Source organism: Balaenoptera musculus, chromosome 1 (genome assembly GCF_009873245.2).
Source record: "Balaenoptera musculus isolate JJ_BM4_2016_0621 chromosome 1, mBalMus1.pri.v3, whole genome shotgun sequence".
NCBI lineage: Eukaryota > Metazoa > Chordata > Mammalia > Artiodactyla > Balaenopteridae > Balaenoptera > Balaenoptera musculus.
Genome location: NC_045785.1, coordinates 9,006,963 through 9,020,540, shown reverse-complemented (window position 1 = coordinate 9,020,540; position 13,578 = coordinate 9,006,963). Strand labels below are relative to the sequence as shown.

Genomic DNA, 13,578 nt, shown 5'->3' with positions numbered 1-13,578 from the left:
CCCCACCGGAGCCGCGCCCCCTCTGCTCGCGCCTCCTTATGGGCCACGCAGCTGCGACGGGCGCGCGCTTTGAGTCATCAGCGACCAGAGGGTGAGTGGCAGCGAGGCTTGTTGTCGCCGGAGAGGGAGACCAGGGCCTTGGGGGCCTTGGGGGCCTTGGGGGCCACCCACCCGGGGGCGGGCTCTGGACGGAGGGCGGGGAGCGGTGGCGGTCTGTCGGCCCGCCCCCTCTGCGCACATGCCCTCGGTGGGACTAGAGTAGCCCCCCCTGGCTGCCACCCCCGCGATCCTCAACCCTGAAGCGGAGACTCACTTTCGGCCGCCGGCCTGGACTGAAGGACCGCAGGGCTGAGGCGGTCCTGAGCTGGAGGTGGACTTGGGCCTTCGCTTCCGCCCCCGCCCGTGACCTAGTGACCCGGTGACTAGATTCGCGGCCCTCGAGCCCCCCGCGCCAGAGGCATCTCTCCGGCTCCCTGCCGAGCACCTGGAGAAGAGCCGTGGGCCGCTGGCACTGCTGTCCCCGACGCCCACTGCATCGGGCGGCTCACAGGTGCCCACCGGGACCCCTCTGGGAGTGGTGGGCTCCGTATGCCCCCACTGCTCGGTGCCTGGCACCGATTAAGTGCTCATCAAATGGCAGAGGGTTGCTTTGAGGACGGGGTGACAGCGCCTGGCCCGTCGGCGCTCAGTGAGTGCTGGCTGTTACCGGGTGCCAGCACGGGGATACCATAGGCAGAATACCCGGCCCTGGTCTCAGGGAGCTGGGAAGAGGGAGGGGAGACAAATATGTGAACCCACAGTTGCAACCCAGGGTGCTATGGGATCCTAGCTTAAAATGGGTTAAGTGGTAGCACGTGAAAAATGTTGGAAGAAGGCTAGTGCCTGGCACATACTAGGAATGCAGTAAGTCTTAATGAACAAATGAAAGAGCAGATAGTTTGTGGGTGGTTCAGCCTCCTCTCCCCTCTTGGTTTTGTTCCAGCAGACAATTAATGAGGCACTCTCTGGAGTTCGGAAGAAAGACCAGACTAGGCTGATCTTGACACTCTCCCCTTTCTTACTCCTGACGTTCATCCCCACAGAGAAACTGGAATTTTAGGTCAGAATCAAAATGGGCATCCCTGGGGGTGGTCTGGTCTCAACTGCTTGACGTTGGGTGTACCAGGTGTGTTACGTGCACTTGTGTGTGTTTTAGGGGAGAGGAGCATTGGATCTCGTCAGTTTCTCAAGCGTCTAGGACCCCCAAAATGGTTAAGAACACGGGCTTAGCCGTGGACATTCCCTGAAAGACGTGAACTTGGCCTGGTTGCTCCTCTAATGCTCCAGGTCACCAAACCCTGGATTTTCACGACTGTGTGTTTGCATCTTGCTGTGCAAGAGTAGTGTTTTGTTTTAGTTTTTGTCTTACTTTCCCCACCAAACTGCCCAACGGCGCTGTGCCCTCTTGTCAGCCAGCCTGTGGTTGCCATGGTTCAGGGCTTCAACCGTGGTGGCTTTGCAGTTGCCGTAATCACTTGAACTGACTTCACTGGTGTGTGTAAGGAGAACAGCCTGGAAGGCAGGCACAGACTGTTCAACCTTTGTTCTGAGTTGGACATAAATTCATGCCCATATTGAATTTGGGTCTGGCTATTTTTGGAACCCAGCCAATGTCATGTTCTAACCCATGACATGGTCTTTTCAGAGAAGCACAAACTCGGGAGAAATCAGGCTGCTTTGTCAAGCCCTCACCCCTTCCAGCCTGCATGCATACAAACTGTTCCAAGTAACAGGAGATGTTTCCATGGCTGAGCCGTGCTTTCCTTGGCATGTGATCCAGTCACCCTGAACATCTGTTGGCCTCATCACACCCGAACCCTGCAGTCTGCAGTCCCACGTCCCCCTCCTTCCATCCGCCTTCGGCCGCTAGAGCCTCAGCCCTCCCTCTCGCCCGGGAAGCCTTGCCCCCGCCCCTTCGCGCCGGCCCCGGCTACTGCTCTCAGCTCTTCCTTTGTCACAGCTCCGCCCAGTCGGACACACCCGCTGGGGAAGGTTCCTCCATTTCTTCCCCAGTGGTCTGGGGTCTGAGTTTACACTGGCAGAGATGGACCGTCCAAAACCCAAGGTCCTCCCGGCGGGGCACTGCTGCCCCTCCCTGGGAATGCGGGCCTGGGAGGCCGGCAGCGCGAGGCTCTCAGTGCCACCCTCCATCAGGTAGCGGTCACGGAGGATCCACGGGCTGCAGGAGCATGTTTCTGTGCTGGGTGGGGGCTGTCATATGCGGAATCAGGCAGCAGCGGAGGGCAAAGCTTGGAGCGAGGCAGCGCAGACAGTCGTAACTGGCGTGTGGAGCCACCGGGTGGGCGCGTTGTCACCCGTACCCTCACCGGCCTTCCTCCTGCGTGGAAATGCAGCATCTCTCGCTTGACCCTGCCTTGCTGGGGCTCGGCTGCCTGCCTGCCGTCTCACGCCCCCTGCCTCACCCCGTGCAGCAGGAGCTCGGCCATGGTGAACGAACCCAGAGGGCATGGCGGCCCCAGCCCCCGCTGGGAGGGCAGCAGCAGTGGCAGCGAGAGCTCCAAGGATAGTTCAAGGTGTTCCACACCGGTGCTGGACCCGGAACGACACGAGAGGCTCAGGGAGAAGATGAAGCGGAGGATGGAATCTGGTGACAAGTGGTTCTCCCTAGAATTCTTCCCTCCTCGAACTGCTGAGGGAGCTGTCAATCTCATCTCAAGGTGAGTCAACGCAAGATGAGGAGTAGGGCCAGACTGGGGGATGGGGGCAGGGGGAAAAGATGAGCTGTCCGCCCTGAGGCTGGGCTGCACTTTGACCCAGCAGGAAAAGGCAGCCACAGGGGCTGGAAAAAAGCAAAGCCAGGGTAGATCCTTTGATACGCAGCTTCTGTTGTCTGTAAAAGTCCCTCCAAGCACCTGGAATGTTTAGACACACTCTTCCATGTGCTAAAAATGTTGATTCCCTCAGACGAAATTCTTTGGCGGAACTTGGGGCTGGATCGTGAGGAGAGTTTAGGAAGTTACAAAACGGCGGCTTGGCTGAAAAACATTTTCAGCAAGTTAGGAATTTGGATTATGCATCTTGAAATCTAGAAATGCCAACTGGATCATGTTAGCACTTGATGAATCGCAGTTCCTTTTTTAAAGTTTATGCTTTTTATCACTTGCACTTCTTATGTGTCACTCCCAAGGTTGTGACGTTTGAAGGCACAAAGATGTTTCAATGCACCACGTTATAGCTTGTAACACAGCGCATGTGCACACGTATAGCTCTTGATTCTAGTTATGGAAATGTGGCCGTGCTCTGCAGGACTCTTGGCTGCTGCGCCGGAACTGGGGGGCGGCAGGAAAGAAACTTGTGTCTGCTGACCCTCTTTGTCCCTAGAATGAGGCCCTGCTTGCCACTCTGAGGGTTCCCCGAACCCTTGACCATTGAAATGTCTTAACTCACCGGAGACAATTAATGTGCAAAGCACTTCGAAAAGTCCAGAGGGCTGCTCTCACACAGACTGGTTTTATCGTCATTATATATTATCTCCACAGTAAGAGCAATCGTAACGATAGCACATTGATTGCGTGTTTGCCGTGTACCCAGCGCTGTTTTAAGAGCTGTGGAGCCATCTGTCATGATATCCTCAGAGTATTATTATGAAGTAGGCACCGTCCTCTGCCACATTATAGAAATCAGGAAACTGAGGCTCAGAGAGATCAAGTCATTCTCCCAAGATCACACAGCTAGTGAGTAGCAAAGCCAGGATATGAATGCAGGTCGGTCTGATTCCAGCCTGCACGTGATGCTTCTCTAACTCCCAGACCCCATGGGAAGGTGGTGAAGGGCGGTGTACCCCCAAGAGCCCGTCTTCAGAGAGAAATTCCCTACAGGTTTGACCGGATGGGGGCAGGTGGTCCCCTCTTCATAGATGTGACCTGGCATCCAGCAGGGGACCCTGGCTCAGACAAGGAGACTTCGTCCATGGTGATCGCCAGCACCGCCGTGAACTACTGTGGCCTGGAGACCATCCTGCACATGACCTGCTGCCATCAGAGCCGGGAAGAGATCACGGGCCACCTGCACAAGGCCAAGCGTCTGGGCCTGAAGAACATCCTGGCGCTGAGGGGAGGTGTGGAGCCAGCACTCTGCTCTCTGGGGTCTTGCTTTCCTGAAGACTTCTGTCCCTGGAACGGTCCTTTCCTTTTCTCCAGGTCCCACACTGAGTACACTCAGGGTACCGTCCCTGCCAGTAGCATCAATAGGCAGTGTGGGTCAGGAGGACCATGGGCAACACACAGATGGAGCCACTCCTTGACCTCTTGACCTCGCAGTAGGAGTTCAGTTGGGCCTGCGGCCGGTGCCTGATAACCCTCTGTCCCGACGTACACAATCAATTAATCAATTAATCAATCCCTGGCTGCACCTGGCTTTTGGCCCAGTCGAAGAGTTCAGCTCTGGCATGTGTCCTAGGAGTGAGAATAGCTGGTTATGCCTCTGGCACGCACCATCACTGGGCCACACAAGTGTGGGAAGTGGGAGCCTGATGGGTGGGCACTTGTGACCTCATGCTCCCCACCCCAGAGACCGCCTCTCACTTGAGATGACTGGAAGATTCTCCCGGGAGGCGAGGGTTCCAAGGGGGTGGGCGAACGAGCAGTGGGCTTGGGTGAGGGTGCGTGGACACACCCAGGTGTGAGTAGGGAAGGGATCTCCGATGCTCCAGGCTGAACGCAGAGCTGCAGCTGCTCCCTGTCTGCTGCTGCCAGCACAGGGCCCTCGGAGTCGGTGCTCAGTGACTGTTTGATGGGTTGGCTGCTGTCTTCCCTCCCGCTGTTTACCAAGTGCTACGCTAGAAAGCGGAGACCCCAACTTGAGTAATATGAAGGCTCTGCCTTCGAGGTGCTCATGGTCCTGGGTGTGGGGGGAGAAGGAACAGAGAGGCTACCTGGAGGTTGGGTGAGACCCAGCTCTGTGACCTCCAACCCTGCAGACCCTGTAGGTGACCAGTGGGAAGAGGAGGAAGGAGGCTTCAGCTATGCCGTAGACTTGGTGAAGCACATCCGAAGCGAGTTTGGTGACTACTTCGATGTCTGTGTGGCAGGTGAGAGGCTGGGGTATCCCAGTGGGTGGGGCCGGAGAGGGGAAGGAAGGAGAGGCACAGAGAGCCTCCTCGGCGTTCAGGTCAGGACCCGCTAGCTCAGCGCACCGCCGGCCTGCCCGCTCCGGGTGACGGAGGTGCAGGGGTGAATCAAAGAGCGTCTGCCCTCTCATCATTCTGTCATCCGCTGTCCACCCAGGCGTGCCACCACCCCTTAAGTTTTCGTTCCTCTGCCTTTTCTTTTTATTATTTATTTCTTTTTCTTTTCTTTCTTATTTTAGGCTGCGTCCGGTCTTCGTTGCGGCACGCGGGCTCTTCATTGTGGTGTGCGGGCTTCTCTCTAGCAGTGGCTTGCGGGTTTTCTCTCTCTAGTTGTGGCGCACAGGCTCCAGGGCGCGTGGGCTCTGTAGCTGTGGCGCGTGGGCTCTGTAGTTTGCGGCACGCGGGCTCTAGTTGAGGCGTGCGAGCTCAGTAGTTGTGGCGCGTGGGCTTAGTTGCCCCGCGGCACGTGGGATCTTAGGCATTGCAAGGCACCCGGATTCTTTACCACTGGACCACCAGGGACGTCCCTTCCTCTGCCTTTTCTTGCTCTTAGCCTGCTTCCCAGCCCTATTCTTCTTTAAACAAAAGAGGTATATTTATTAAGGTTCCGGGGGCAGGGAATCTCAGAACAAGGTCAGGAAATGGCATCAGACCTCATTAAGCGCTGGAACCAGGAGGCAGGCAGAATCCAAGGCCCTCCCTCATTCTCTCTGCACCCCCCGCTGCTTCATGCTTCATCCAGTAGACCTGATATGTACGCTGTTTCTGTCTCTGATATGTACGGTACACATGTGACCCGCCGCCTGCTCCTGACTCTCCCAGACTGATTGACAGGTCTCAGCATCAGTTCCAAATCCTCAGGAGAGAGAACTGCATCGGCTCAACTCTAGTTTCTTTAGCTACAGCCGGAGGCAAGGTTCACCTGCTAGAAACAGATGGCATGGCCTTCCCTTTTGCCCTGACTCATGGGGTCTGGGCCTTCAGCTTCTCAAACGGGGGCTTGGGTGTGGTGAGGCAGTGTGTGCCAGGGACACAGGAAGTCCGGGGATTAATTTGACGCATCACCTTGGCATGACAATTTTTCTCAAATATTTTGGGGAAAATCATATCATTCTTATTAGAATGAACATGGCTACGTTATGGAGCAGCAAATCAAAGTGATCTGAATTTAAAAATACAAGCCACGTGGCCTCAAGGAAATTACTTGTTGTGGGGACTTTGGGCTGCGCCCCCAGGCCCCCACGTACATGTCTGCTGTTCTTTGTGTTGAGAAGAGGGCATTGAGGTGGATGAGTCTAGGAGGCCCCGATGAGGAGGTAGGAATTCAAGTGTCGTTGGTCGTGCGGCCACGAGACAGTCGGTTGATTGGGGAATGTGCCCACGTGTGGTGGGCATTAGACGGTCACGAGGGGAAACCAGCAGAGCTGTGAGCGGTTTGGTGCTTTGCTTATGGTAAAGTGGATGAAAAAGAGGACCGGTGGATTACAAGGCACCCAGCTGGCCACGACAGAACAAGAATATAGTAAAACTGAGCAAAATCCAGATGTAAGCAATTGCTGGATTTGTTGGGTGCTGTTGAGGTTTTGTAGAGTTTCAGCTATTAAAACCTCTGTTTCTGAAATTTCTGCTGGAAAAATAGCCTTGTTATTGAAAGTATAAAGCGCTAGTGTTTAATCCTCCCACGCCCATCCCCGAAAGTAGTAGTTTTTATATCCATCTTTGATGACTCAGGGTTTCTTAAGAACAAAACTGCCTTATCACAGCAAAGCAGCCTGGCTACCCAACAGGGTGGGTTCAGGTTTGCCCCTTCCTGGCTCGGGGTCCTGCCCTGGCCTCGGGCTGAGGAAGCCGGCACTCTGCTTGTAGCTCATTAAGGCCTGTGCAGGCCGAGCCACTAGTAAGTTCAGTCGTTTAGGGAAGGGAGTGCGCCGTTCCCTGAGCTAGTCAGGAACCTAGGGGACGTCTGGCCCCACCTCCCAGGCACCCCCGGAATCCCATCTTCGGCATCCCCGGCACGGGGTCATCGCCCTGCCGCATCGTTCTCACACACTGGGAGTTCATTCCTTTGTGGGGTTGCTCGTTCCATTGTCGGGCAGCTCTCTGAAACTGATCCTAGTTCTGCCATCAGAAGCAGCACAGAATATGATGAATGAGGAACTCGACTAAGGTGACTCCTTTTTCCCAGTGACAGACTTGTGGGCGTCTAGAAATAGTTACCATATTTTCTGCATTCTTTTCTTCAAGCACAACATCTCTACTCTCTTCACTTATTCCTTGTGTAACGTGGTTTCTGACTTTGCACTGTCTGGGACCCCGGAGTTATTTTAATATGAAATTACAAGCACTGTTTTAATCCAGTACCTAGAGTCAAGCCCATTACCCCAAGGCTGCCCGGCCAGTGTGAATGTAGCATTTCCTCTCTTCTGTGGCCACAAAGTGCAGGCCGGATTGGCCTGGCTGATTGCAGGACAGTGCGGGTGTTTGGGGGCAATCCACCCCCACTCTTGGGAGGGCGGCTCTAAGGCAGCGTTCACCGAGGGTCACCTCCAGGGTGAGGGGCGCATCAGATGAGCCCAGCCATCACCGCTTCAGCCTGTCCGTGCTGTGGGGTTGGAAGGTATGGATCCGGAGCTCTCCGTTCCCAGCTCTCCGGTTGCTTCGTCACTCACCTTGAGCAGGTGGAGCCAGTCTCTCCCTTCTGTCATCCCTATTGGCAGGTTACCCCAAAGGCCACCCCGACTCAGAGAGCTTTGAGGCTGACCTGAAGCACCTGAAGGAGAAGGTGGCAGCGGGAGCCGACTTCATCATCACCCAGCTTTTCTTTGAGGCCGACACTTTCTTCCGCTTTGTTAAGGCTTGCTCCGAGATAGGCATTACTTGCCCCATCCTCCCCGGAATCTTCCCTATTCAGGTGAGGGTCCCCGGAGGGCTCATGGACTCCCGCCACCCCCCGGCCTAGCACAGGCCAGGTCCTTGGTTCAGGCCAAAGTGAACCTGAAGTGCCGAGTTCAGGCCAAAGTTCTTCTTTGATGCTCATTAGGTTTTCGTCAGACAGGTGCTCAGTCCTTGCAAAATGTTGTCTTGCCACCCTCTTTTGACTACCTCTTATGTCTCCCCAAAATAGCAACAGTAACTGTTGGAGGGGCTTATTGATAAGTGTCACTAAAAGGGATTATTACTCTCATTATAAATTTGGGTTAAATCAGTGTTTCCCAAACTTGGCTGTCACCAGAATCATTTAATAAGCTCTTTTAAAACATGGATTTCCAGATCCCATGCCTAGAAGTTCTGATTTAATAGATCTGAGGTGGGACCTGGGAATTTGTACATTTCTGAAGTTTGGCAGGCGATTCTGGTGATTGGTCAGGCTTGGGAACCACTGGCTTAGATGACCACCATTTATCAATAGATACATCTAGGGGCCAAAGAGCCGGCTCAGACCAATGGCAACAATGCTGTGGGCAGCTGCTGTACCTTGCAGAGTACAAAAAGTGCTGGTACAATACGGTCTGACTTTCCTGGGTCAGTCTGTGTCACACTGCAGAGCCAGGAGGCCTGGTGGGGGGATAAGTATTTGGGGTGAGAGACGGGCAGGGAGATGGGACCCGCAGCCCCCTGTGTCTTGGGCAGGGCTACCACTCCCTCCGGCAGCTTGTAAAGCTGTCCAGGCTGGAGGTGCCGCAGCAGATCAAGGACGTGATCGAGCCAATCAAAGACAACGACGCTGCCATCCGCAACTACGGCATCGAGCAGGCGCTGAGCCTGTGCCAGGAGCTTCTGGCAAGCGGCTTGGTGCCGGGCCTGCACTTCTACACCCTCAACCGCGAGATGGCCACCACAGAGGTGCTGAAGCGCCTGGGCATGTGGATCGAGGACCCCAGGTGAGGCCAGTGGCCCCGAATTCAGGCCCTGGAGCCACAGAGGAGAGTCGGGTGGGCAGGGAGATCAGAGAGAAGTCACAGAATGCGTGCGCCCTAGCTGGCAGTGCTGGCTGCCACGGGGGCACAGAGGGATGTCTGTGCCGTGGCTAGTGGCACCCTTAGGGCTCCAGTCTCAGCGGGAATGCCATCCGGCTTGACGTTTACGAGTCAAGATGGAAGAACCCAGGTTCAGTGGTGCCCTCTCCCTCTGGCCAAGCCCCGACCCTTTCTGTCTCCATTCTTACCCAGACGTCCCCTGCCCTGGGCCATCAGTGCCCACCCCAAGCGCCGGGAGGAAGATGTCCGTCCCATCTTCTGGGCCTCCAGACCAAAGAGTTACATTTATCGCACCCAGGAGTGGGATGAGTTCCCCAACGGCCGCTGGTGAGCCATTGCAAATGAACCGTTTCTTGGGAGGAGGGAGACCCATCACGGTGGAGCCCTCGGGACAGGACTCACAGGAATGCCCCCCACACCCCGCCCCGGGGCAGGTGGATGCTCCTGTCTGGAGCCCAAGGTCAGGGGTGTGCCTTGACCTCCGGGCACCTCCTCCGCCAGGGGCAACTCCTCCTCTCCGGCCTTTGGGGAGCTGAAGGACTACTACCTCTTCTACCTGAAGAGCAAGTCCCCAAAGGAAGAGCTGCTGAAGATGTGGGGGGAGGAGCTGACCAGTGAAGAAAGTGTCTTTGAAGTCTTTGCCCACTACCTCTCAGGAGAGCCCAACCAGAACGGCTATAAGGTGAGTGCTGCTGGGATGGGATCCCTGGGTCTCTCCCCTCGCCCCATGGGCCAGGCGCGGGCGTGACTGCCCCGCCCTGAGCCTCATTGCTGTGCCTGGAGGTGGCACCTCAGCAAAGGGAGAAGGTGAGTTGGGGGGTCCCCACGTGGGGTGCCTGGAAGGGGCTTACGGAAGCAGAGACAGGCTGGGCCTCTGATGGGGACCGTGACCGGGAGGGACCCAGCCCGGCTTACCCTCCCCAGGTGACTTGCCTGCCCTGGAACGATGAGCCCCTGGCGGCCGAGACCAGCCTGATGAAGGAGGAGCTGCTGCGAGTGAACCGGCGGGGCATCCTCACCATCAACTCCCAGCCCAGCATCAACGGGAAGCCGTCCTCCGACCCCGTCGTGGGCTGGGGCCCCGGCGGGGGCTATGTCTTCCAGAAGGTGTGGCAGGGACGCACGGGGCTACCCCCGCTTGACCTGCCTGCAGGGGTTCCCCGGGGCTGGGGACAGAGGCCTTCGTCTCGGGGGCTGTTTGTTCTGAGCGGCCGGGGATCAGAGTGGATGCGAGCTCAGGCTCGGAGTCGGACAGACCTGGGTAGGCTGGTCGCTTGACCACTCTGGGCCTCAGCTTTCCCTTCTGTAAAATGGGGATATGTCACGTCGTGTTCTGGGGATGAAACATGGCAAAGCACATAAAGTGCTTAGCACGTGGGAAGCATCCCCTAACTGGGAGCTATTATTACTGTTCCTTGTGGACCCCTTTCTCCTGGGGCTGCTGGAGTTAAAATTACATTCTAAGCTAAAGCCTGAGGGCTCTGGGAAGTGAATTTAAGTAAGCCCAGCTTAATCCCTGGTGGCCAGGTGGTGCTGGAGAAGCCCTCCACCCAGCAGATAGGGGGATGGGGTGTGTCAGGCTTCTCTTGCCTTACTTGCCAAACTGGGCCCCCTGTACAGCTTCTGGAGCGACTTCTCCATGGTACCTTCCCCAGCTGGACGAAGGGTTGGCAGACGTCCCTCAGACCTGTCCAGACTGAGAAACCTCACGTACCTGCTCCCCTCCATTTGCTTATGGGTTCAACTCCCAACTAGTGGCCACCGCTAGTCCCGACGCCTTAAGTGTTCTGCTACAAGTGTCCTCGTGGATGCCTCCCTGGGACGGTCAGGAGGGCAGGCGTCTGGTGTTTCATAGCACATGGCCCACTCAGCAGCGCCCAGCGAAGGCATCCAGCAAGGACTGGGGGTTACGTGATGGCACCTGTCTCCCTCCCGCAGGCCTACTTAGAGTTCTTCACTTCCCGAGAGACAGTGGAGGCGCTTTTGCAGGTGCTGAAGAAGTACGAGCTCCGGGTGAATTACCACATCGTGGATGTGAAGGTGGGCCGGCCCTGGGTCAAAGGGCGCTCAGCAGGGCCGGGGTGAGGGCACCACGTTTACTCCACCATTCAGCAGTCATGGAGCGCCCCAGCGGGGCCACGCATCATGCCAGATGGATATGCAGACAGAGCCAGGTCCCTGCCCTCCGAGAGCTCCCAGCCTAGCGAGGGAGGCCATCAGTGAATAATTATGAATGGGTGTAAGCAGTTGCACTTTATAACAGTAAAGTTCAGCATAGGAAGAAGCTGGGGATCCAAGGGAGGGATGTCCAGCTTGAGAGATCAGGGGAGGTGTTTGCAGAGTTCCTGTGTGGCCTGAATCTTTAAGGATGAGGAGTAAAAGGGCATCCCAGGGAAAGGGCAGAGGGCGTGCAAAGGCATCACTGCCAAATGGGGTCAGAGTGAGGCTGAAGCGTTAAGCCGGGGCCTGGTCCTCAGCGGTCTCAATTGTCCTGCTTGGAATTTGGGTTTTCCCGTATAGGCAAGAGGGAGCCTTGGCGCCATGTCTTATTTTGGGCAGGTCCCAGGGGACAGCTGTGTGGCTAACAGGGCCAGGGGAGACTAGAGTCAGCAGCCCTGGTGGTCTGAGTAGCAAAGAGAGGCCTGGCCAGGCTAGACACGAGGCTAGACACGAGAGGAAGTGAGAGCACCACTGGGTACGTAGGAGGAGGAAGGAGAAGCCCAGGATGACGTCTGGGTTTCAGGCTTGTGGCCCGTCACAGAGCTGCAGAGCCGGGGCGGGGGTGGGGTGGTGACGGTGGGAGGAGGGGCAGAGCACACCCCCGGGGAGAGGGCTGGAGCTGTCTGCACCCCAAGTCTGCCCCTACCCACCGCGCCCCCCTCCCCCCCCCAGGGTGACAACATCACCAACGCCCCCGAGCTGCAGCCCAACGCCGTCACGTGGGGCATCTTCCCTGGGCGAGAGATCATCCAGCCCACAGTGGTGGACCCGGTCAGCTTCATGTTCTGGAAGGTAAGGGGGGACCCGGGAGCAGGCCTGCCCTGCCACCTCCAGAGCCTTGGGCGGGCAGACGGGGTGGCTGGAGGCTGCACCGCCAGGGCTGGCAGCGCCCTGACTCTGACGCATGGTGTTTACTTCTGGGCTGGGGAGCGGGGGTGGCACTGGCAGTGGGCCAGGTTCTGTTCTCGGAAACGTCTTGTTGGGCAGCAGCAGAGGCCCTTGGGGTGCTGAGTGTGGAGCCCTGGCCCTAGGGCAGCCCTGTTAACCTGGCCGGCGTGTCTGAGTGTGTGTCTGTATGTCTGTACGTGGGACCGCGTATGGACCTGTGTCTTTCTGTCTGTGTGTGTGCCGGTGTCTCCGTGTGTGTCTGCGCGTGCGCGCCTGTGCGTGCGTGCAGGACGAGGCCTTCGCCCTGTGGATCGAGCAGTGGGGCAAGCTGTATGAGGAGGAGTCCCCGTCCCGCATGATCATCCAGTACATCCACGACAACTACTTCCTGGTCAACCTGGTGGACAACGAGTTCCCGCTGGACAGCTGCCTGTGGCAGGTGGTGGAAGACACGTTTGAGCTTCTCAACAGGCCCCCCCAGAACAAGAGCGAGACGGAGGCGCCGTGAGCCTGAGCCCTGACACCCTTAGCTTGAGGCCACTGTGTCCCGCCTTCCTCCTCTCCGTCCTGGTTCTCTGGGAGACCCCTGTTCTCCTTCACGTCCCCCCACCCCCTAACACGACAACGGCAGCTAGCCTGGTGTGAGGGTTCCAGGCTCTGGCTGGACCGGAGTCCGCCCCACACGGGAGCCAGGTGTTCCCTGCTGGGCTGAGCGTCTGTGCTCCGGTGGGAAGTAGCCCCACCCCCCCGAGGAGCACGTGGGCAGAACGCAACCTCCCTGAGAAGGGTTTAGGAGCCAGCCTGGGACTGCCAGTGACCTTGCTTTTGAGGCCTATGGAGGACAAGCAAAGCGAACATGGCAGTGGGCTCTGTGGGATTGCAGAGGAGACATGGCAAGGTCAAGGCGCTGCAGGCTTCCACCTCCAAGGCGCTGGCAGCCAGGCACGACCCGCTCGGGAATGAAGGGGCGGACCACTGCCCTGCCAGGCACTGGCCCCTGGACGGACCTAGGAGTGAAACCTAATAGTTTTCGCCTCCTAGCCGAGAGCTCAGCTGTTTCTCCCTTTTCTACAGCGCTGCTTTTTGAAACAGTTGTCTCTGTTCCCGTGGCTCGAGAGAGAAAGTACCTCTGAAGGGTTAAAGGTGTCTGAACCTTTGTGCGTGGTGGAGCCCTTGGCCTTACCTTTTCTCCCCTGGCTCTGAGGGGTGAAGGGATACCCTGCCTGTTACCATCGAGGGTGAAGATGAGGTTGGCCCGAGCAGGACTGACTTCCTCCTGGCTTATTTTCCGGGCAGGACCTCCTCCTGCCCGCTGCTCCCTCCCCTCCGTGCACCCTGTCCCGGAAGCTGTCTGTCTGGCAGTGC

At 57.2% G+C, this 13,578-nt stretch overlaps 1 protein-coding gene across 8 annotated transcripts; it reads left to right on the top strand.

The window, feature by feature from the left end:
• The first annotated feature begins 52 nt into the window (after positions 1–52).
• On the top strand, positions 53–13,382 carry MTHFR (methylenetetrahydrofolate reductase). 8 transcript variants are annotated; one of them, XM_036872406.1, is made up of 13 exons: positions 77–91; positions 986–1,099; positions 2,472–2,717; positions 3,879–4,117; positions 4,979–5,089; positions 7,846–8,039; positions 8,759–9,009; positions 9,298–9,432; positions 9,607–9,787; positions 10,030–10,212; positions 11,044–11,145; positions 11,998–12,117; positions 12,503–13,382. In XM_036872406.1, exons 3-13 carry the CDS (start codon positions 2,485–2,487, stop codon positions 12,719–12,721), a joined length of 1,968 nt encoding a protein of 655 aa, XP_036728301.1. In that variant the 5' UTR covers positions 77–91; positions 986–1,099; positions 2,472–2,484; the 3' UTR covers positions 12,722–13,382. The 8 variants fall into 8 exon arrangements, with proteins under 8 accessions (XP_036728528.1, XP_036728622.1, XP_036728301.1 ...); XM_036872482.1 differs by lacking the exon at positions 77–91 and adding an exon at positions 108–550 and having other exon boundaries at positions 2,475–2,717; XM_036872277.1 differs by lacking the exon at positions 77–91 and adding an exon at positions 108–550.
• The last annotated feature ends 196 nt before the right edge of the window (positions 13,383–13,578 follow it).

Coding starts and splice junctions, on each gene's coding strand:
- MTHFR (XM_036872223.1), top strand. CDS start 2,084: ATGGACCGTCCAAAACCCAAGGTCCTCCCGGCGGGGCACTGCTGCCCC. Junction 2,718..3,878: donor GCTGTCAATCTCATCTCAAG/GTGAGTCAACGC, acceptor AATTCCCTACAG/GTTTGACCGGATGGGGGCAG. Junction 5,090..7,845: donor CTTCGATGTCTGTGTGGCAG/GTGAGAGGCTGG, acceptor CCCTATTGGCAG/GTTACCCCAAAGGCCACCCC.